Below are 15361 nucleotides of genomic sequence, written 5' to 3'. Positions count from 1 at the left end.
ATTGCACCATGGACATGTGTGTATGGAGCTATTATTTTCTTGTACATTACTCTCACCATGTGTGATCTTTCAATACAAATATCCCACAAACGTACATACAAACTGTAATACAATATACAGTATAGCTATCATATATATATTGCACATTTCTTTCAGTACATTTGTACTGAAAGCCAGCCAGTACAGTACTATCCTTAACATTTAACTCGAAGGTGTGTTACTCCGAAAGGCGGTTATACCGGCTATACAGAATACAGAAAAACATTGATAAGATGGTTGGTCGCACAAGAAAAAGCCAAGGGACCTACATGTAACTACTAACATGTATCCACTATACATCGCCACTTCCAAGGTCTTATATTTAGACATTCAGAAAAATATTTACAAGATGGCAAAACATTTGATTACTAAGTTAAACCTCAGTATCATCATACAATACATGTTACAAAGACTCTATGTACAAGCACATAACTTTGTAACTGTTCGCTTCATGCCCTGTAAGCAGCACTGATCCTGTGCAGTTCGAGCAGAACAAGAATCCTGTTAAGTCTTACATCCGTATAATTGTAGCTAGAGCAATGAGAATTGTGTAGTTGACAACACAACAGATCGGCCACTGTTTCCATAAGCATGGATTGGAAACTACATGTTACCGTTGGCAAAATCTTCCCAGTTCCAGATTTTTAATACCCCATCCAAAAACTATGACATTGTGCAGAATGCAACATTGCTGTCATACGATTATGTTTGAATGACTAGAGTCCCCCCTGGAACTTGCTTGGTTCTGTGAACTTGACTAGTGTCCCCCCTGGAACTTGCTGGGTTCAGTGAACTTGACTAGTGCCCCCCCTGGAACTTGCTGGGCTCTGTAAACTTGACCGTGAGCAGGTAGAAGATGGCAGGAGTGTGTGTGAGTGTGTGTGTTTGTATGAATGATTAGTGCCCCCCCTGGAACTTGCTGGGCTCCGTGAACTTGACCGTGAGCAGGTAGAAGATGGCGGGGGTGGGGGTGAGGGACAGGAGCGGCCCGTGGACCGCCGGCTCCTTCAGACCGGTGATGGCGATGATGCCGAAAGCGTGGACGATCCAGTGTCCGCACAGGATCAGGATGTTCCGCTTACTGCTCACGATCTGACGCACGTTCTAAACAAAAACAACAACACATACTTCATGAACTAATGTTCAATGTTCAGTGTCCAATCTACATCTTTAACCTATGTCCTGCTGGCATATTTTCACATACAGTGTAATTTGATGTCTTAATCAGGTCACAGACCCTTGACTTTTTTTGCCGTGGTGGCGTAGTTACTTCTGCATTTGTTGAGTTTTGCTGCAGTGTGATGCGTTGCACGAGAAATACCCTCAAATCATACATATACAGGGCACTATGTAGATTTTACTGTAGTGTAGTGTAGTGTCCCCAACAATTGTTGGGCACAGCAGGGCTAGGGTTTTAATCTTAGACTAGTGCTATGAGTATAACGAAAAACATTAGAAAATGCTGATCCTTTTTTGCAACCGTAGATCTTTGGGTCATTATTTGACAAGTACTAATAACTACATCATCATGTTTGATTTAACACAAAGATGGCTTCTCACTTACCTGGATGTCTCTTTGGGCGAAATACACAGCATTTGTCAGTACAGAAGCAACAATCACGATGTAGGGGAAGGCATAGTCTGTGATATAGAAAGACACAAAAGAGAACAATCATTATAACTTCATGGACAATGTAAGCAAAAACTTCTTTCCTTACTCAGGCTCATGCTGTCTCACCTACCCTCAACCATTTTGACTTTTCTCCAAAAAGTTCAAATTTAACTTGTACTGATTCATTCAAATTCTTTTTCTCATACAAAACATAATATTTTATAGAAATTGCATCCTTTTATACTGATCCAGTGCGTCTTTCCATTCCTGACCTAACGTCAAGCCCCAAACCTTGTACATGTTGCACAGTACTTAATTATCACATTTGTAGTACACGTACAACTAAGATCTGAGAAGGGCGAACATCCCCTGGGAGGAAGTAAAAGCTTGCTGCCTGATGTGCCATCAGGCACAGGAGGAACTAAGGTCTAAGGTAAAGTAAGTACAGCTGTATGTTGCAAAGACTCACAGATGAGTCCTGCCCCGACAGCATGTATCACCACCAGGATGGGGATGAAGTACAGCGCGGCGTAGATGGAGGCCGCGCCCTTGTTCTTGCACAGCCGGTTGGACAGCAGAGGTCGGAACAGCAGCATTAGGCACAGCGACACAGCGTAGTACATGAACACCATGGTGTACCTGTGAAAGTTAATGAATGAATGAATGAAGACCTTTATTGTACGCAAATACCCAATGGGTTCATTACAGGTCACAGAAAAGACATCACAGTTTGCAATGAATATATACAATGTACAAGCTAGTGCTAATTCTATGTACTATGTTAATGAACAGAAATATGTACATACAGAACGCAGTGCACTTAGTGCTGCAACATTCCTATTGTCTGGGGGGGTAAACAGATGCTTCTTCAACAGAAATACTACATACAGAATGCACACTTAGTGTTGCAACATTCATATCATCTGTAAACACTACTATGAATGAATGGTTTATTTACTCAGAATTTGGAGGTTCTGGGTTCAAATACCTGCCAGGCACCAATGTTGTGTCCTTGGGAAAGCCACTTACATCTATTTCCTCACTTGAAAATGAGTGCCTAGGTTGCTTTTCTGACTCCATCAAATATCTTGTTATTCTACCATTGCAGAATCTGCACATGAAGGTGGTAACAAAATAGTAAACTGAAAGCTTATTAAAGCCAAAGTTGAATCATCCTAGCCCGGGTGCCATCCTCCATAGTTACCGCCGACTCCCTACTGTCGCTGGCTAACAGAGCCAGAGACAGTAGGCAGCCGAAGACAACTACAGAGGATGGCACCTGGGCGAGGATGACCCAGGACTGAGGACTCACAGTGGGTACACAGCCTCCTGTGTGCAGTGCAGGGTGGAGGTGTAGCCAGGACTGGGGTTATACAGGATGGTGTACCAATCAGACAGTCGCTGGGTACTGCAGGACCTGAACAACAACAAACAGTCATGCCTTCAAATATCAGATTTATCAAGCAAGAATTGAGGAGTTCAAAAACTTGTCTTTTCCGAGAACTATCGTATCGTGGAACTCGTTGCCACCAAGCACAGTTGGGACTTCATCACTAGAAAGCTTTTAACAACTCCTGCAATTAAATGTGCAAAGATTGAGTGTAACAAGTTGTTTGGTGTAATGTAGCCAGCTGCCATCACGCCGCGTGCCTACTAAGCTGTTGAGTTATGACAAAGGGCTGTTACACCGGCTATACTCCAGATACAGAAGCTGGTGAGTTATGACAAAGGGCGGTTACACTGGCTATACAGACACAGATACAGAAGCTGGTGAGTTACACCGAAGGGCGGTTACACCGGCTATACAGATACAGACACAGATACAGAAGCTGGTGAGTTACACCGAAGGGCGGTTACACCGGCTATACAGATACAGATACAGAAGCTGGTGAGTTACACCGAAGGGCGGTTACACCGGCTATACAGATACAGATACAGACCTGACACTCAGGGTCCCCACGGGCTCCACCATAACCAGGGTCAGCAGGGCCGCTCCCACACACTCCACCAGCGCTGACATGTAGAACAGGACAATACTGCAGGAAAAACAACACAAGTCAGCAGTGTTGAAGAACCAACATTAAAAAAGCATCGTCTTCAAGATGTCTTCGACCCAGTGTTGACGTCACACTTCAAAGAAGTCACGTGACAAGCCTCACTGGGTCAGCATACTGAGGAAGACCAGAGTGACTGGTCCAAATCTCTTGGTAAAAGAACCCCAATTTTTCACGGTTTTCGTTGGATTTTTGGTCAACGTTGCATCAGAATTTTGCCTGTTGCAGACGGCATTTTTTCTGACATAACATTTGGAAACTACAGATGGATTGTTAACCTTATATGCGCGAATACAACCTTATATGAGATGTTCTGCAGAAGTGCTGTGCACAATACATTACGGGTTTTGCGCAGCTGCATGCAGTATGTTCTGCCGACGTGCTTCTTTAGAACGCATGTCCTTACTTCTGCCTGTTGGAGAACCAGTCTATGAAGAACCAGTGCAGGATGATGGAGGCCAGCACCATGAAGCTGAGGTACAACCAGTCGTAGAAGGACGGCGCATCGTCGCAGGGTCGGCAGACAGACGAGTCATCACGGATATAGCCACGGGGGCAGGCCTGGGTACACACGGGGAATGGTCAGGAACTGTAGACACTTGTAAAAGTTACATGCTTAAAACTGATGTCACTGTGGCCTGGCTGTTACTGGTCAGTTAATTTTGTCACATTTTTTTCTTTAACTTATTTTTCAACCAATTTACAGGACAATCCTCAGATAGGGTAAGGTGTGGGAACGTTAGATGTCAATACTAAAAATAAATATTATTGACAGGAAAATCCTGTTTAAAGCGAAAAAAAAATAGTTAAAATTATAGAACAAAGGATTAGCCTACCATTTAATCTAGTATAAATTACAAATTATAAAATTTATTCTATAGATTAATGTCAAGCCAAATTGATTTTTTTTTCAACACTTCCTGTGTCATCATTCATCAGAGTAGAAGACAAATCAACTCTACTCTACTCTACTCTACTCTACTCACCCCGCACTGGGAATATGTGTTGTTCTCCAGCAAAGTTTTACCACAGTAAAGCCCAGGGCACACTTGGGAACCGGCTGGGGAGGGAAACAGACATGTAGACATGATTGAAAACCAGCAGTATAAAAATATTTAATATTTGCATGATAATTTTTGTTTAACACAAAATTCACTAGAATTTCAGTCCGTTATCCACGAGTTGTGCTTACCTTGTGCACTCCCCACACCGGCAAAGACTAACACCGCCACAAGACTGCAAACAAAGCAGAGGGTATGACGAGAATTCATATTTATTGACACATTTTCAATCAACTCTGGAAAAATATTATTGAACCTCCGCCATCTTGTATCCCGACAGCCTTTGCGCTGACCTTTCACCTCTATTATCGAAACCGAACGGACAGTGTTAGACTGCTTCTGATTGGCTGGGAATTTTTAATCCAGCGTGACGTCCAATCAGCAGGTCCGTAACAACCCGGCTCCCTGACTCATTAACTGGCGTTACCTGCCGACCGATAAACAGTGGAACACATTATTTTGAGACGTTTCACGGGCGAGTGGGAGCCACTCTTACCGATCTTATAGCAGCGTTTCCGTATAAAATCCGTCGTCTGTAGAATATCAGGGAGTAAATTTAATCAACTTATCCGAGAAAGAGGTGACAAGGGAGAACAACCGCGCTTTCGAACGTTCCCAGACCAGGTGAGTTACACACACAGGTAACGTAGACGTTTAGGTTTGAATCGGGCTGGCGTGTCAGCGCTTTTTTGTTACATTCCACGATCGATTTTCTGTCAGATATTTTTGTTCAGCCATCCGTGAAACCTCAACGTGATGTTATATTCACACAGGTTGGATTTATCAAATTATTATAGCAATGATCTTTGACATCTAAAAGTGGTCAAACATCCTTGTTGTATTTTTCATTGAATCGAAAATAACATCATTGCAGTCAAAAGGCACACTGGCGTCAACGTCACTATGCATGAAATACATGGCAATTATTCCAATCATAAATAATATTGAAAGTGGCAGTCTTATATGAAATATATATGGAATACAGTACATCTGTCAGGGTGCAATAAAGCTATCTCATGCCATTAACATCAGATTGCCCCAGTTAAGATCGCCGACACTTGTAAAATTTGTTTACACTTCCTTTCTGTATGGGCCATTATGTTATCCTTATTCAAACACTTTAAGTGACTTCACAGATGACCACCCTAGAAGCCAAGCCTCTTCAATTCACGGCTTTAGTGTTGTTTTAGCAACAAACTTATACTGTTAGTTAGGCCACACCAATTTAATTTGTTGGTTCTCGGATTTTTTCAGAAAAAATATGAAGCGACAGGGCAAAAAAAAAATAAATAAAAACAGGTCTAGGCATCCTATTATAGCCCCAAATGCTACAATATCATTGAATATGAGCCATGAAGTCAACAAAAAAGGCTGGGTTAAAATTTAAAGTATAATTTACTATAAATTTTGAACTTTTAATCAAACCAAGTGCATTGATAGATGGAAAAAAGAAAAAAACTGTAACAACTAGGAAAAAAAGGAATTTCCTCAAGTGTTGGGGGCAAAATATGAGCATTTTTGAGTTGATTCAGAACCAGAATCTTTTTTTTTTTTTGCAAATCAGAAAAAAATGAAGAGGCGAATCCGAGAACCAACCAATTAAATTGGTGTGGCCTTACAAACTTACTGGTATGCCACATATCAGTCATGGCCTTGGCTTAACTAAAATCCCACCTTTGTGTTGAGAGGGATTTGTGATGCTGTGGTATTTGGCTCCAGTCACCACACCCATTCATGTGTGCCCACCCATGGTAATACTCCATGTTACTGTGTGTCACCTGCCTCACAGACATACTCACCTGAAAAACACCAGGTGACCTGGTGATGGTACCTGGACACGAAATTAAAGTTGTTCATTCTATTTCAATGGTCACCCTAGAGCAATTCTTAGCTGCCAACTATTTCATGAATACATGCTGGCGCGGCACTTTAATAAAAGATACAGGGAAGAAAATAACACAACACGCACTTTTTAAACCAACGAACTACTAGTACTTTTTCTTCAAATACTTTAGTATTTGGTTCTGCCCACATGTTTTCACAAAAAATGCCATTTTTCATAATTCGACCGTGAACTGGTAACAACTACTTATTATCAAATGATGTATTCAAGAACAAATGTTGGAAGGGGCATTGTAAATCGAAATGATAAAATAAAGAAAACAAAGGGGAAAACGTTAGAAAAATTAATGAGTTGGATCAATGACCCGTAAGAATGGAATTAATAAAGGTATTGAACCATGACATTAACTGTGAAATTACAACTCTTTCATGTCATTTCCTCTTTTGATTAAAGATAAAGAAATGAAAAGACAGGCACATGTATTTTTCATATATTGAATTGAATGACCAATTACAGAACATAATGTGTTGGATGCCCTTTCTTTGTGTCAGTGAATAGATGTCAAGAAAAATAGATTAATGCATATGACATTGTCGTACTCTGTTGCTTTTGTAACTTAAGTGTTTCATACCATAGTAACTGTACAAAAACTCCACTGATTCTGTACTCTAAAATTTGCTCCATCCTCTTTAAAGTTTAAATCATTAAAAGTTTTCTTAACTCAATATCACATTCTATCTTTTGCAGATTTTTTCATCTCTATGGCTTGTCAATTTGCAATAGAGGCTTTCAAACTTAATATACTTGTTCATTTAGATTTTTGACATAAGTTGGCAGATTTTCTCTAAGTGAAAAACAACATTGCGATCAATACTAGTGTGTGTTACTGGATGTGTCTACCGTACTTTGTTTACTTGTAATACAGACAGAGCCCATTTCTCCTTCCCCCTGCCCAGGCCCACTATAACTTAGGTGTGACCATGACAGCTGGTGCGATCTGCCCCCCCACTATCGTACCGCTGCGTCTGCCTGTACCTGGCAAGACTAAACTGTGGATCGACACCAACACCAGGATAGAGCTCAAGTCAGGTAATGCAGGGGAGTTTGGAGTATAATTTTATACATTATTTTTATTCTAAAAGCCCAATTAAACTAGAAGATTTTTAGCAGTGATTTAGCAAACTACAGCTTTTTAATGATGAAGCAAGTTTAAACTGTAATTTCTAAAGTAGGAAAATGGACTTTAAATTTTGATAGCCAAATTTTCAACTGTACAAGTCTAGTTTTGCAGTTGTTGGAAATCTGTTTAATATTGCTTCATAATGACATCTAGATCTACCAACACAGATGAGATTTCAGGATGCTGCTTTTTACTAGTATTGCCTTTCATTTCCATTTTGATGTGTTCTGTTCATGTTAGAGCATTGACATGAATTCATCTGGTGAGATGATGATTTATGCCACAGATACACCAGACACCACGTTCTGGTACACGTACGATGGCACCAGGCCAGAACCATTTAAACAGCTGGGCATGGGAGAGAAGACCACGCTAAAGTACCGGGAACCGTTCACTCTACCGGAGGGCAAAGTCGCTGTCAAGGCTCTGGCACTGTCAAGGTCAGGCGACGTTTGGTGCTTGAGTGTAGCACATCGGCAGAACGTACTGCACTTCGGCAGAACATCTCATATAAGGTCATATTCACATATATAAGGTTAACATCCCGTTTGTAGTTTCCAAATGTTATATCAAAAAAGATACCCTCTGTAACAGGCAAAATTCTAATGCAACATTGACCAAACATCCAACGAAAACCATGGAAAAACAGGGTTTTGCACCGGCGCAGTACATTCTGATGTGCTCTTGAGTATAATGTTTTCATCATAAGGACTTATTTGACAATTGAAAGCCTTGCGTACAATGTACACGCTCTCATAACACGACAGAATGGCAGCATAGCATGTATTTAAGTCTTAAATCATGCTGTTTGTATGAAACCCGCATCATGACTAGGTGCACTATGGAAGGCTAATACTTGAAGCTTTGTGAAGGAAACCTGTGGTCTAGTGTTTTCTACTAGAGCAAAACTGATCAAACAGAGACAAGTGTGCAGAATGGGGTGTGTTGGAGCAAAGCAAATCCTCTCCAGTCTGGATGTGTTTGGCAGCTTTAGGGTGGAAATAAGGGAGCAGCTGCTGAATAGTTGTCAGTGTTTAGGAGCAGAGTTTAGGACAAGTATTGTACTGTTTTACGGTTTTACATTTAAATAAAAACATGTTATGCAAATGTTAGTAAGGCAACATTTTTTTCAAAGTAGTAAGAAGTGACTGTAAATAGTAGTTATAATGTTTGCATTTTACAATGTCTGTAAGAGGACTACAGGAAGAGTTGTGGTTGTATTGGCACTACATTGTAGTTGGAGGTTCCTTAGATAAACAAACAAACAAAATTTTCCAGGGACGGCCGTGAGAGTTCTGTGGTGACCAAGACGTTCCAGGTGGACTACGTGGCGCCGCCGCCGCTGCCTCGGGATGAGGACGACCAGGAAAACTTCCAGAGGGACATGGAGCGGGACCGCAGGAAGAAACAGGTACGTCTGCAGTGTACAAAATACTTTTTTGAACCAGGTTGATCACTGGGAAACCTACCGCAAAAATTAGGTTAAAAAATCAGAATTTTAGGTTGCCCCACCTATAAGTTACTACTTTCCTCAAATTAAGTAATGTTACATACATAAGCCTTTGACAATATTTCACTAGTAATAGCTATCAATGCCTAAAATTAAAAAGCATCTGCCGGATACAGTGATGCAAGTCAAGTGGGCATGAGTTGGGGGGGGGGCATTCTTAAAATTCAGGTAGCACACTGGGCTACCTAGGTTCAAAAATAGGTTGCCCCGAGTAAAATTTGGTTGCCCGGGGCAACTGGGCAACCAGATATTTTGCACGCTGGTCTGGTGTTGTTTAATAAACCATGAAGGATTGTTCTGAATACATCTGTGCATATCAACATGTATAATCAATCAAATATCGGAACAGTGAATAAACATAACAGAATATATCTGCACTTTCCCTTCTCTATGCTTTCGATTTGAAAACACGTCATTGTTATTATATGTTACACAACTGTTCAATTTTAATACAAGTACAGAACAAATTTAATACCATTTCTGTCCAAATATAGTCTTGCAGTATGTTTGCAGAAGCCATTCATTTGGTGAACAATTGTGTTAAAATAGCAAACTCAATGCCATTTGACACATGATACATGTATTTGCATTATCCTATTGACCGATTAATACCTATATAATTTTATTTCACTTCTTAAACATATTTCTAATAAAAGAATATTGCACTTTGCTAGACTTTCCTAGTATTTCAAGCACTTTATTCTGTGTTGGTCTTTTGCTTGTTACACAATGATAGGGGACCTCTAAAAAGGCAGCTGAGAGGTCCAAGGAGAGACTGAGGAAGGTACATGTGCACATCTCTCTATTTCTTCATTCTTCTCCTGCTCTCAGGCTTCAGTTGCATGTCCTGTAGCAGTTCTCCAGTTTTTCCACAATAACTTGTGCAAGGTCTTCTTTAATGCAAAGATAAAGTAAGAAACAACCAATTGCAGAATGAAGAGGTGAAGTTGACTGGCAGTGCATAAATTTGTTTCAAGAATACATGTATGTACATGCATGCATGACCTAGTCCCTGTTGCACTAGCCTGGGTGCCAGACTGTTGCCATATCATCAGTTCCAGGGCTAACACTTGTCCCTCAGGAAATTTTACCAATTAGACACTCCTCAATTACACTCTGAGCAAGTTTCTCAGGGTGCTGGTCCTCAAAACAGTCTGGCACCCAGGGTACTGTTGCATGTGCTCAGTGTAAAGGGAAGGATGCTGGTGACACAGGAAGATGGGCTGGAATGGTACATGTAGCATGCATGCAGAAGGTACATGTTCTACATCTGCGCAAAACCCATCGTATTGTACATTGAATTGTACTTGCACTTTGGCAGAACGTCTCATATAAGGTCATATTCACGTACGTATATAAGGTTTATATATAATATGTACAAATGTATATAAACTCCTGATGCAATGTTGACCAAAATCCAAGGAAAACTGTGAAAAATTGGTGTTTCGCACAAGCTCAGTACGTTCTGCCAACTCATTGATACATGTTCCTATGCATAATGCACTGACTGTTTCCTCTGTTCCTGTATACCAGGAGACAGCTAGGAAGGAGTCCCACAACCTGATAGGTCAGATCCTGAAGAAGACTCTACAAGAGGGAGGAGATGCCTCAGCGCACATGGGGGACCTCAGGATAGAAGGTAGGGCGCACATGGGGGACCTCAGGATAGAAGGTAGGGCTGACATGGGGGACCTCAGGATAGAAGGTAGGGCTGACATGGGGGACCTCAGGATAGAAGGTAGGGCTGAGGGCTGGGAGTGTAGAGTAAGTCATTCTGTAACTAATGGCAGTGGTGAAAATTATTCTTACGACTACTGCTTGTACATGTATGTATATCTTATGAATGGATTGAAAATTTTCCTTGATTTTAGTCTAAAAGAATTGGTGTTTGTTTTAAATTGTTAGTTGCAAAACGAATGCATGTCACAGTAGAGACTGTGTAACAAGCTTTATTATGGAACAGCCAGTGGGTTTTCCCAATTCCAACATTTTGGTAACCGTCTGTCACCCTCTTCAGGGAAACAATAGCTGGTTCTGATTTGTACTGCTACTGTCACTGCTGCAGTATCACAAATGCACTGTACAAATTTTAACCAGCCATTGCAGCCCCAAAGAAGGTGACAGACAGTTGCAAAAACATTGGGCATATAAACTGAGTGGCTGTTGAATAAAGTACCTTCTAGTAGAAACTGTCGCCAACCACATTAAACTATTCACGGACACATTGGAGACTGTTCTTCTGTTATATGCTCTTTTCCCTGTGCTTACAGACTTGACGCTGGACGGTTCTGACTACAGGCGGCCGCAGACTAAAGCTCGCTTCCTCAACAGCAGGATGGGACCTACTGTGGACCCTGGCAAGGTGGGAGGGGAGAGTTGACACACTTGAAAAACGATTGATGTAGATCTGAGCTTACATGTGTGTGGGTATGGCATTGTATGTCTGAAACTAAAGTACGGTCACGTGTTATGGTCATCAGGCCTAGCCAAAACTATTGTGCAAGGAACAGTATAGGGAGGAAGAAAGAGGGGTAACGGATAAATGGGAGCATGATTTCAGACTAATCAGAGAATGGACCAACATGACACTTAAGAATAGAAAATTTAGGAGGGTGGCAAAAATAGGTTGTTAGATGATCTGCATTGCCCCAATGGTCAAATACTTACAAATAGACTAAGGGATGGATGAGATGAGCAGTGGTACAACTTGATATTGGGGCTGTTAGGATAAGTGTCAAAAAACCTCACAATGTCTTCCTGTTTCAGATGTCTGAACCTCCAGAGAACCTGTCTCATGCCAAGAGACTGCAGAGGGAGACAGACTTCCTTAGGTAACTTATATACTGTCTCAACATTCACTTTCGTTCTCATAAGTTTCCAGTAACAAGGTATGTGTCATTGTAAGATGTAGACTGTTGACTATAATGTAAAATCTGATATATTATATGATTTTTCCTCCTATTTCAAAATCTTTTGATCTTTTTTTGAGTGTTTTTGATAGTTTGGCCTAAAACACCCATGAAAACTTACAATGCTGTTCTTGCAGCTGCATCTACTGCATGGCACCGAGGCCCTCTGACCCCTATGCCCGGTACTGCAACGAGTGTGGCTCCCCTGTGCCGCCTGTTCCTGGGTCCAGACTGCCCCCTCCTGAGGGGGGACAGGTGAGGCTGATGTTCTTATAACAGCTGTACAGTTACATGTATGGTGTAGCATGCATAATCCAGTGGTTAGCGACCCTGCCTCTGGACCAAAAGGTTTGGAGTTCGAATCCAGGCTGTTGTCGCTCACCCGACATGCACGCTACTGGAAAGGGTTGCAGTCCCTAGGACGGGACATTAATTAAACTGGTTGACTGTTCATTGTGCTTGTCGAAAAGAGCTAGGGGAATTTCCCTGGTACAATGAACCTGTAAATACTGTACATAGCGTCTGTCTTCTTTGTTACGACCAGTGGGAGATTAGCTCTTCAGTGAGCTAAAACTGGATCAAGATCACATTCCATTTATGGTGACCGAGCTTTGATTGTATTTATTCAAAACCAGACATGTACTGCATCGACCATTTAAGTCAACAAGGGTGTAGTAAGCTGGAACAATTTCAAGTTTGCTTAGTAGGTGCAGTGGAAGTTCTCTTGTTTGAAGGAATATCCTTCCCGCAGAGAACTGTTCAACTCCCCCGGCATGTTATCTGTCTATTTATTCAATTTCTACTCTTTCCAACTTCTTCTGAAGCCTGGTAGAGGTTAGTCAATCACAGTGTCAGATTTTTTTCAGGCCACAGAATGATATGTTACCATGTTTACTGACATTTGTTTATCATTTGTTATATGTAGATGGGGATGTGTGTGTACTGTAAGTCCATGGTACCCCTCAACACACCCACCTGTCTGGTATGTGAGGCCCCCATCCCTCCCCAGCTCCAGCCACAGGCCAGCGTGGTTCTAGCAGTGAGTACAGTAGTTTGGTCTTTACACTGCATACAACAGTCTGTTGTTTCTGTGACGCATAAGTCTTACAAGTGATGTACATATATGTTGTATAACCCTTGCTGTGAAGTAAATATAGTATTACATGCTTTTTAACAATTGAACAAAATTTCACAAACCCTGTTCAATTATATGATTTCTTGTCCCATGTTTTAATAATATTAATAAGTCACAACAGGATAGAGACATGATCCTACTATAGGTCCTTTGTACATTCAAAAACCTGCATGTACAAAGATGTGCAGACTCTAACCCATGTGTGTGTGTGTGTATTGTGATCCAGGGTAAGCGAGTGTGCCCTGCCTGTAGCACAGCTAACCCAGCCGACCTGGACAGATGTGTGATGTGTGAAACCAGGCTACCTCCTATGGGAAAGGTGAGGATGGACTTTGACAAATCCCAAACCAGTTTTTTTTAATATGTTTCAGGCTTCCTGAAAATTAATGATGTATGAGAGAAGAACACAAAGAGGAATATGTCTGTAAATTGTGGTCCTTGTTACATGTAGTTGGCATATGCTACTTTCTTGCTAGTTTGGTACATGGAATCTACGTACTTGCGGTGGCTGAGTACCAGCTAACCCCCTGTCGTTTGTCCAGCCGATCGCCCACGGAGGGATGCACCCCGTAGCGCCCAAACCCGACCCCCACGGCCGGCTCATGACCTGCTCCAAGTGCGGCCGGGTCAACAACCCCGACGCTCGCTTCTGCGACTGGTGCGGAACCAAGGTGGGTCATAGTTCTCACAGGCTATTTGAGGGACCTCTGCGCTGTGACTTGGACCTCTACGCTGTGTTTCAACCAGTGTAGGGGTGCTTTTGTGGGGTAGAACCTTCATAAATCTTTTAAAAAATGAAAATATGACTTTAGAATGAAGCCGTAACAAAGGGAAAATAAAATCTGCCCCCAATAAGCAAGAAATAGTGTCTCAAGGGGTTATAAGTTATAACATTTTTTGGGAGAATACCTGTGGGTGGCTCTTACTGTGATGTTTGTGTCATACTTTCTTTCTTTTCAGGCCATACTTTCTTTACAACTAAAGTAACAATGGAAATATTTTCCTAATCAAAATGAAATCAGACATTTCTTTAACCTTGATTTCAGGAGAATTTAGGTGTAGATCTCTGTTTGTCTTTCCTGTATTGTTACTGGTATTTGCATTACCGGTCTTTCCCCTTTCTTTAGTGCGCCAGTTCTTGCAGTGATAAAATCCACCAGTCTTTTACAGGCCAACAGGGGTTGTTAACAGGGGCTAGCTGTGTACATGCATGAGACTACTTCTGCTTGGAAATTAGTCCTCCTCCTCTGTAGCAGAATGCCCCATCTGCATGTGCTTGTAGTTCAGCTGATAAGCTGTTTTACAACTGCTATGTACATGTAGCTGCTATGACTGTTCTTCTATTTGCACTTAGCTGCTATGACTGTTCTGCTCTTTGCACTTTTCCAGGCTTCTGACTCTGGTGTTTTTGGGCGCTGGTGTTGTAGGGTAGGGCACTCCTCTTTCTCTCACTACTTCTACCAGTGTACGATGTATATGTTGCCATAAGTTTGTACCAGGCAGCAATGGACCTATTATAATACCATTATTACGTCACAGTTTGTTTACCGCAATGAATGCCGGTCAATTGCCGTTTATATTGTACAGGGGTGCGTAGCGCGGTGTGTGTTTGTGTAGCATTAGCCTAATATAAGGCTTTCAATACAGTGTACTACTTTCGTCTAATGTCACAACTAAATCACCCATGCGGCACGTAATGCTGTGTCAACACAACTAGACGCAGCAAAAATCAGACATACCTTACTTTGAAAACTTTGAAATGATCTTTCTTCTTTAACTGACTGTTCTAGATTGTTCTTTAGAACAGGTAAACAAACTGTGACATAATAATGGTATACATGTAGGTCCATTGAAGAATACAGCCAGTCATGCCTCATCTGCCATGTGTTCTTGTATACGACTACATGTAGATAAACAGATTTTCTTTAGGTTACTGTAACATTAGAAAGAATGCTGACAGAAAAGGCTCCCAAGAGACTCCCAAGACTGACATAGTTTGCCCCCCCCCTCCTGCAGCC

The 15361-nt window shown here is 41.5% G+C and overlaps 2 protein-coding genes across 3 annotated transcripts in view; one reads left to right on the top strand and one right to left on the bottom strand.

Annotated features, from left to right (window-relative positions):
- LOC109487971 (JNK1/MAPK8-associated membrane protein-like) lies at window positions 1–5067 on the bottom strand. Of its 2 annotated transcripts, XM_019792097.1 has the most exons (9): window positions 4898–5067; window positions 4692–4765; window positions 4112–4266; window positions 3592–3687; window positions 2964–3068; window positions 2121–2290; window positions 1604–1680; window positions 949–1143; window positions 1–849 (listed from the first exon to the last, which is right to left on the bottom strand). In XM_019792097.1, the coding sequence occupies exons 1-9, from the start codon at window positions 4974–4976 to the stop codon at window positions 838–840; spliced, it is 963 nt and encodes a 320-aa protein (XP_019647656.1). In that variant the 5' UTR covers window positions 4977–5067; the 3' UTR covers window positions 1–837. The 2 variants fall into 2 exon arrangements, with proteins under 2 accessions (XP_019647656.1, XP_019647655.1); XM_019792096.1 differs by lacking the exon at window positions 1–849 and having other exon boundaries at window positions 890–1143.
- A 91-nt stretch (window positions 5068–5158) lies between these two features.
- LOC109487928 (double zinc ribbon and ankyrin repeat-containing protein 1-like) overlaps window positions 5159–15361 on the top strand; it is an 18039-nt gene continuing 7836 nt past the window's right edge. Inside the window, exons 1-13 of the mRNA XM_019792030.1 lie at window positions 5159–5390; window positions 7566–7698; window positions 8076–8229; window positions 9068–9200; window positions 10036–10083; window positions 10833–10938; window positions 11570–11661; window positions 12066–12130; window positions 12346–12463; window positions 13134–13247; window positions 13570–13662; window positions 13886–14014; window positions 14733–14771. Of these exons, the coding sequence (XP_019647589.1) occupies window positions 7590–7698; window positions 8076–8229; window positions 9068–9200; window positions 10036–10083; window positions 10833–10938; window positions 11570–11661; window positions 12066–12130; window positions 12346–12463; window positions 13134–13247; window positions 13570–13662; window positions 13886–14014; window positions 14733–14771 (1200 nt within the window). The 5' untranslated portion in view covers window positions 5159–5390; window positions 7566–7589. The remainder of the gene's footprint in view (window positions 5391–7565; window positions 7699–8075; window positions 8230–9067; window positions 9201–10035; window positions 10084–10832; window positions 10939–11569; window positions 11662–12065; window positions 12131–12345; window positions 12464–13133; window positions 13248–13569; window positions 13663–13885; window positions 14015–14732; window positions 14772–15361) is intronic.

The sequence above is a fragment of the Branchiostoma belcheri genome, unplaced genomic scaffold, assembly GCF_001625305.1.
Source record: "Branchiostoma belcheri isolate BF01 breed outbred unplaced genomic scaffold, Haploidv18h27 scaffold90, whole genome shotgun sequence".
NCBI classification, from domain to species: Eukaryota; Metazoa; Chordata; class Leptocardii; order Amphioxiformes; family Branchiostomatidae; genus Branchiostoma; species Branchiostoma belcheri.
Note: the sequence above shows the minus strand (reverse complement) of the source record. Positions and strands in the feature narration are given on the sequence as shown.